Source organism: Halichoerus grypus, chromosome 5 (genome assembly GCF_964656455.1).
Source record: "Halichoerus grypus chromosome 5, mHalGry1.hap1.1, whole genome shotgun sequence".
Lineage (NCBI taxonomy): Eukaryota > Metazoa > Chordata > Mammalia > Carnivora > Phocidae > Halichoerus > Halichoerus grypus.
Genome location: NC_135716.1, coordinates 73,112,369 through 73,118,114, shown reverse-complemented (window position 1 = coordinate 73,118,114; position 5,746 = coordinate 73,112,369). Strand labels below are relative to the sequence as shown.

Genomic DNA, 5,746 nt, shown 5'->3' with positions numbered 1-5,746 from the left:
GCAGAGGGAGAGGGAGAAGCAAGCTCCCCGCAGAGAGCAGGGAGCCCTATGTGGGGCTCGATTCCAGGACCCTGGGATCATGAACTGAGCCGAAGGCAGTCACTTAACCAACTGAGCCACCCAGGCGCCCCAGTTACTTAAGTTTTAAAATGATTTTAACTGCTACCTAAAGAGCTCTCTTCAGTCCTCCAATGTAGAGAAAGCTTAAAAGTGGGCTGGAAAACAGGCTAGTAGCTCACTACCTGGCTTCTGATTAAGAATTCTTTCACTTATAAACCAAGAACACAAGCTTCTAAGAATGGATCACTGCTTACCTCAGGAGCCTTAACTAGACTCATACTGTGGAATTCTTCAAATACTATGCTTATGGCTCAATGTTTAAGTTACAGTGATACCTTTTAGTTTCCCAAACTAGTTAAAAAAATACCCAGGATTTTGAGTTTTTCAACTTGGTATAGTTCTTTCCAGATTCAGTTCCACTCAAATCCCTATGTCTGAATTATTTTTTGAAATCTAAGAGGAAAAAAAGTGGAATCAAGAGCACTTGGATATTGGAAGAGATAGGGGATGTGGATTCAATGTTTGAGTGACCCATGTGGCTGTGTGACGGGACCATGGATTGAGAAAGAACACAAGTTTTGGGGAGGGAAGAGGATTTTCATCTTAGACAAGTTTGAGCTATGTGAGTTGCAGGTTGTATAGTACACAAATGGATGTACAGAGCAATCTCAGCTGAAGTTCAATTTGAACACACATGGTAACTGAGGACAGTGGACAAGATAGTCCAGAGAACTGAAGGTCCCAGCCCAAACCCAGAAAAAAGGCATGAGTTTCATGACTGTAATCCTATTATTAAGCATCACAAAGCGATCACAATTACTTTTTCTGAATTTTATAATTTGCAAAAATGTTTTTGTTAAATATTTCTGGCAATTTTCTCTAGTAGAAAATTAGACCTATTTAGGATATCCAGAGGATTATACATCCTAAAAAGCAAAAATTTCAGTAATGGAACATTAAGAGGATGGTCATTCCATGAGCCCATTTAAATCTCATCTATGCTACTAATAATGCTCCAATTACCACCAGTTTCCGGATTTGCACTACAGAAATAGCATTTAAGAAAATAAAGCATAAACAGAGGAATGCCTGGGTAGCTCAGGTGATTGAACGTCTGACTCTTCCTCAATGATCTTGGGGTTGAGATTGAGCCCCGTTGAGCTCCCATGTTCAGTGGGGAGTCTGCTTGAGATTCTCCCACTGCCCCGCCCCCAAACACTCTTGCTCTCTAAAATAAACTTGAAGGGGGGGAAATCGGAGGGGGAGACAATGAGAGACGATGGACTCTGAAAAACAAACTGAGGGTTCTGGGGGGGGTGGGAGGATGGGTTAGCCTGGTGATGGGTATTAAAGAGGGCACGTTCTGCATGGAGCACTGGGTGTTATACACAATGAATCATGGAACACTACATCAAAAACTAATGATGTATGGTGATTAACAATAAAAAATTTTTAAAAAAAAGTAAAGCATAGAGTCTAGTAGCTAAACAATGTTATCCATTATTGTGCCAATAGGAGTTTCCCTAAATAAATTTGCTCTACTCCCATGACGTGCTTTTCTCTAAGTTGACATAATGTATTAAACATTTATATATATACTACATGTTAGTATAGCTCCACATTAAAATACCAAGGACTGTATATAAAATAGTTCTATAGATATAACCTAAATGTTAACATAATTAAAACATTTCTCTGCAAAACTGCTTAATATAAAGGCCAGTATTTCCAAAATACTTAAAGAATTTACAAAGTTTACTCTAGCCTAATGTCAAGAGGAAGGATGTATTAATTGGCAGAACTTATTATTTCCAATGTTAGTTACCTGCCCACAAAAGAAGCACCCTGTATCCACTTAAAATCAGAATTTTGGGGGGTAAAACCCAGGTGTGTTTTGCAAAAGCTCTAATATGCAGCCAGTTATGAACCGCCACACTGTATATATTCTCAATGCTAAGGTCTCCATGTATTTAGTTAATACAATTCATTTTCAAGTGATGTCAAGTGTCAACTGCTTTAGTGGCCTCTGAGATACAATGAGAAGAGGATAGACCACCCACCCCTAGGATATTAGTCTAATTTTGACTACTCCAAAGGTGGATGAAATTCCGTAGCACAACTCTGTATTCCTAAAATACATGGCTATTAAGAATGAAAGTCAACAAGATTTAACAACTGATAATCAATTTATTAAAAAGGTTGATTTAAGCATCTGCAATGGTGACTTCAACCTCAACTCCTGGCTCAATACTGATGGAAGTAATCTGCTTAACAATCTCAGAAGGACTGTGCAAATCAATGAGTCGCTTGTGGATCCTCATCTGAAAACGATCCCAGGTCTTAGAACCTTCACCACAAGGAGTTTTTCTTGTAGTGATTCTCAGAGTCTGCAACAAAAGACAAAGGAAACCAAGCATTTATGGTTTTATGCTTATCCCTAGGACACCTGCAAAACCTTTACTCTTATTTTGAATACTTCCCAGAGCATCTTTCCCTTTTACGTAAATCACCATCAATTTACAATGGCAAGTCCATTTTTTTCTCAGCCAGGGCAGTGCCCTTATGAAAACACCATACCCCACCCAAGAAAAAGAGCAGCAAAGACTTTTAACAGTTATCTACGAAAATTAGGTACTTAACATGAACCAAATTCTACCATTAATTTTTCTTTCGCTTTGTTTTTTCCCCTGCCCCTGATTTTTTTCACCTTGGTAGGCATCCGAACTGGTCCTTTCACTTTGAGATTCTTTTCCTTTGCGCCTCTGATCAAGTCAGCACATACTACAGAAAAATAAAAGCATCTTTCAGTTCGTTCAAAACAAACGTCGGCGTCAGAATTTTAACTGATGCTGGCTCAGAATAGCGTATAAAACTATCATCATCATTCAACACAGTAATTGTCTCCTCATCGCCAACAACGATTTAAAAAACACACTAACAGTTAAGCACAGATCATTCTTCCTTTGCCTTTTTTAAGTTAAGCGACTTGTCACTTGACTTCTGAGTCAATCTTGTACAGAAACAAAGCCAAATACATTTTTTTTTTTTTTTTTTGCCCAAAGGTCTCACTCTGAAAATACCGTACTGACCCTTTTCCAAAGATTTTACGTTGCGGCTGGTGAGAGTAATTCTGATTCGGTGAATCGCCACCTCCGGTTCCACAGGTGTCTTTCCGGTGTCTTTAAAAGCCTATTATTACACAAATGGAGACAGGTTTCTTTTAGAAGCCTGGAAACGACCTTAACGAAAAGACTTCCTAGGCTCCTCCACCACTTCACGACCCCTCTTTACTAAGTGAGACTCGTACTCCCACCGCTTCCTCCCATCCCGGGATCCGTCCCCAGAAGGGACCGTGTCCCTCCGCGTCCCCAACCACGCGGCACCGGGCCCCGCCTCACCATGGCTGCGGCGCGGCTTCCTGACCGACTTGTTCCTCGGTGAGAGCGAACAGCGGTGAGTCAGGAGCAGGAGCGGGGTGACCAAACCTCCGCTGTAGCTGCGACCGCGTCTTCCTCAAAGAGAAAGGCGTGAGGCCTGCGTGGCGCTTATATAGCTGCGCTCCCGTCTGCATCCGGGTCCCGCACGCGCCTTCGCGCTGCCCCGGAAGAGGAATTGCCCTGAGGGCTCCGGAGGCGGCTGCGCGAGCCGGGGCTGGAGCTCCCGTGGAGTTGGCGGGAGAGACGTGGCTGTGGGTGCCCCCTTTCGGCCGGGAGGAGTTAGAGCCCCTCGAGGTGGCGTCCCCGCCAGAGCGGTTACAGCGGTCCTCTGGCCACACCTGCAAGAGATGACAGGGAGACTATGACCTAAAACCTGAGAAACTCCTCTTCCTGGTGCACCTACCCCTGGCCTCTGCAAAGACTCCAGTGGTTTTTACAGTGCAAATGTTGCTTCCTATACAAACCGAATCACTCGTTCTCTGAGCAGGTGGGTAACTTTTCTGAGTTTAACTCACGTGGATATTAGGAAAAATGACTGACAACCTGGGCGTGTTGTTTTAAACCCTTTTCATAGCCTGAAATACATTTTCGTGATATTTCGCCTTCTGGCTTCCCAAAGCGGCGGATGCATCTGATCCGTTTCTAGAAAGCACCTGAACTTGGGTTCTTTCCCTCCGGGAAAGTGAGGGCAAAAATGCCTGGCTGCCAGGATTATCCTGTGCATCCGGAGGCCCATCCTGGAGACCCAGGACGTCTCCCTAACTCTAAAACATGTTATTTCCCCTCTGTTCGGATAACCTAATATCGGATAAGACCCTTCAAGATCTCCCTAATACTGAGTGTATGGGACAAAGGACAGTGGAAAAACCAAGAGCGGTCAACTGACTTGGGTAGCCAGGAGAGAGAGCATAGGGACACATATACTTAAAGATGACAGAGTGGTTAAGTAGAACGAAATAGGTAAGACCGGTTTTGGTACAGGGCAGAAGGAAGAGTAAATAACCTCATGATTTTACAGGTGAACTGCTGAGTGCAGAAGAGTTAATTTGCTCAGACACACAGAACTGGTGAAGGACAGACCTCTGACCCCTCCCATTAGGGCTCCGTCTTGAGCCTTTCTCTTCTGTTCTTTGAAGGGAAATTATACTTAAAACTTTTATCAAATAATAGCATGAACTTGTTTGTTTGGTGATAATTGGGCATAGCTAATAGCTGGCTTTCTTTGGCTCACAAAAATATGTATAGTAGATTTTTCTGCCATTTACCAATTAATTTAAATATTAAAGTTTGTATATTTCTAGTTCAGTTATTCTATAGTGTCATCCGGCTGTAAAAAACATATTAGTAATTAGTAGAATTTGCAGCAAAAAATCTGAAAACCTGCATTCTTAGTTTACTAGCTATAACCTAAATGAGACTTCATAACTTAGGGCTTTAACTTATTGCTATGGCTACCAGTAGGAATGCTTGAGAAGTGTGTTTGTGATTTTTTTTTTAGGAACAAATCTGGTACAGCTATTCTTAGGTTTCCTTTCCCCTTCAAGTACTTGAGAAAATGGTGAACAAATTAACTTCCTTGACCTTAGAAAAGAATTTCAGTATAGAAAAAGGCTAAATGTGGCCCAGCATGTATGGGAAAAATTGTTGATGTGACTAGAACTAAGGAAACAGCTGGTTGAGATAATAGAAAAATGTAATGAAAGCATCACTATTTTCAAATTTATGTTTAGTTGAGACATTTTGTTGTATTTTTCTTTTGAAAGTTAACTGCTCCTGTGGGCCCCACATTTTCATTAAGAAAGTAATGTTCTAACATAACATAAGATATTGGGGAAAAAGTAAAATTAACAATTTATCCAAAAGAAGCAAAGACAGTATGCCATCCTTAATGCCTTAGATCAGTTACTAGATATACGTATCCTTTGGTGGCTTAATCAAAGGATATGCAGACTATAAGATTATAAGTACTTTGCTGTTAAGTAAGTTGGCCTTTGGGAAGGTTACACCCAAATAGATACTTCCTTCAGCAGTGTAATGAATATTTTACTGTGAAAAGGATGAATTAAATATCCGTTTCATTTTAAAATTAAAAAAATATTCTTAAGACCATTGCAAACTCTGTGTTTTCCAGATATCTATCCATAGCCTTCCTTTACTGATTTTTGTAGGTCTTTTTAAATGATCTCATAAAAATTCTCACTGTAGGTATTTGTTCCTTACTGTAGGTATTTGTTCCTTTCTGTGGACAG

At 41.1% G+C, this 5,746-nt stretch overlaps 1 protein-coding gene and 1 non-coding gene across 2 annotated transcripts; both read right to left on the bottom strand.

Moving 5' to 3' along the window:
• Positions 1-2,233: 2,233 nt before the first annotated feature.
• On the bottom strand, positions 2,234-3,652 carry RPS20 (ribosomal protein S20). The gene is made up of 4 exons (XM_036106087.2): positions 3,459-3,652; positions 3,150-3,249; positions 2,768-2,841; positions 2,234-2,447 (listed from the first exon to the last, which is right to left on the bottom strand). The coding sequence occupies exons 1-4, from the start codon at positions 3,459-3,461 to the stop codon at positions 2,265-2,267; spliced, it is 360 nt and encodes a 119-aa protein (XP_035961980.1). The 5' UTR covers positions 3,462-3,652; the 3' UTR covers positions 2,234-2,264.
• Positions 2,908-2,974, bottom strand: LOC118544313 (small nucleolar RNA U54). Its single transcript, XR_004921520.1, has one exon. It is a non-coding gene; the product is annotated as a small nucleolar RNA U54 (small nucleolar RNA).
• Positions 3,653-5,746: the final 2,094 nt, after the last annotated feature.

What these genes read in the sequence shown, in the direction of transcription:
- RPS20 (XM_036106087.2), bottom strand. An exon ending in CGTAAAATCTTTGGAAAAGG is followed by an intron (nt 2,842 to 3,149) that starts GTCAGTACGGTA and finishes ATTTTTCTGTAG; the next exon opens with TATGTGCTGACTTGATCAGA. An exon ending in CAGTTCGGATGCCTACCAAG is followed by an intron (nt 2,448 to 2,767) that starts GTGAAAAAAATC and finishes CTTTTGTTGCAG; the next exon opens with ACTCTGAGAATCACTACAAG.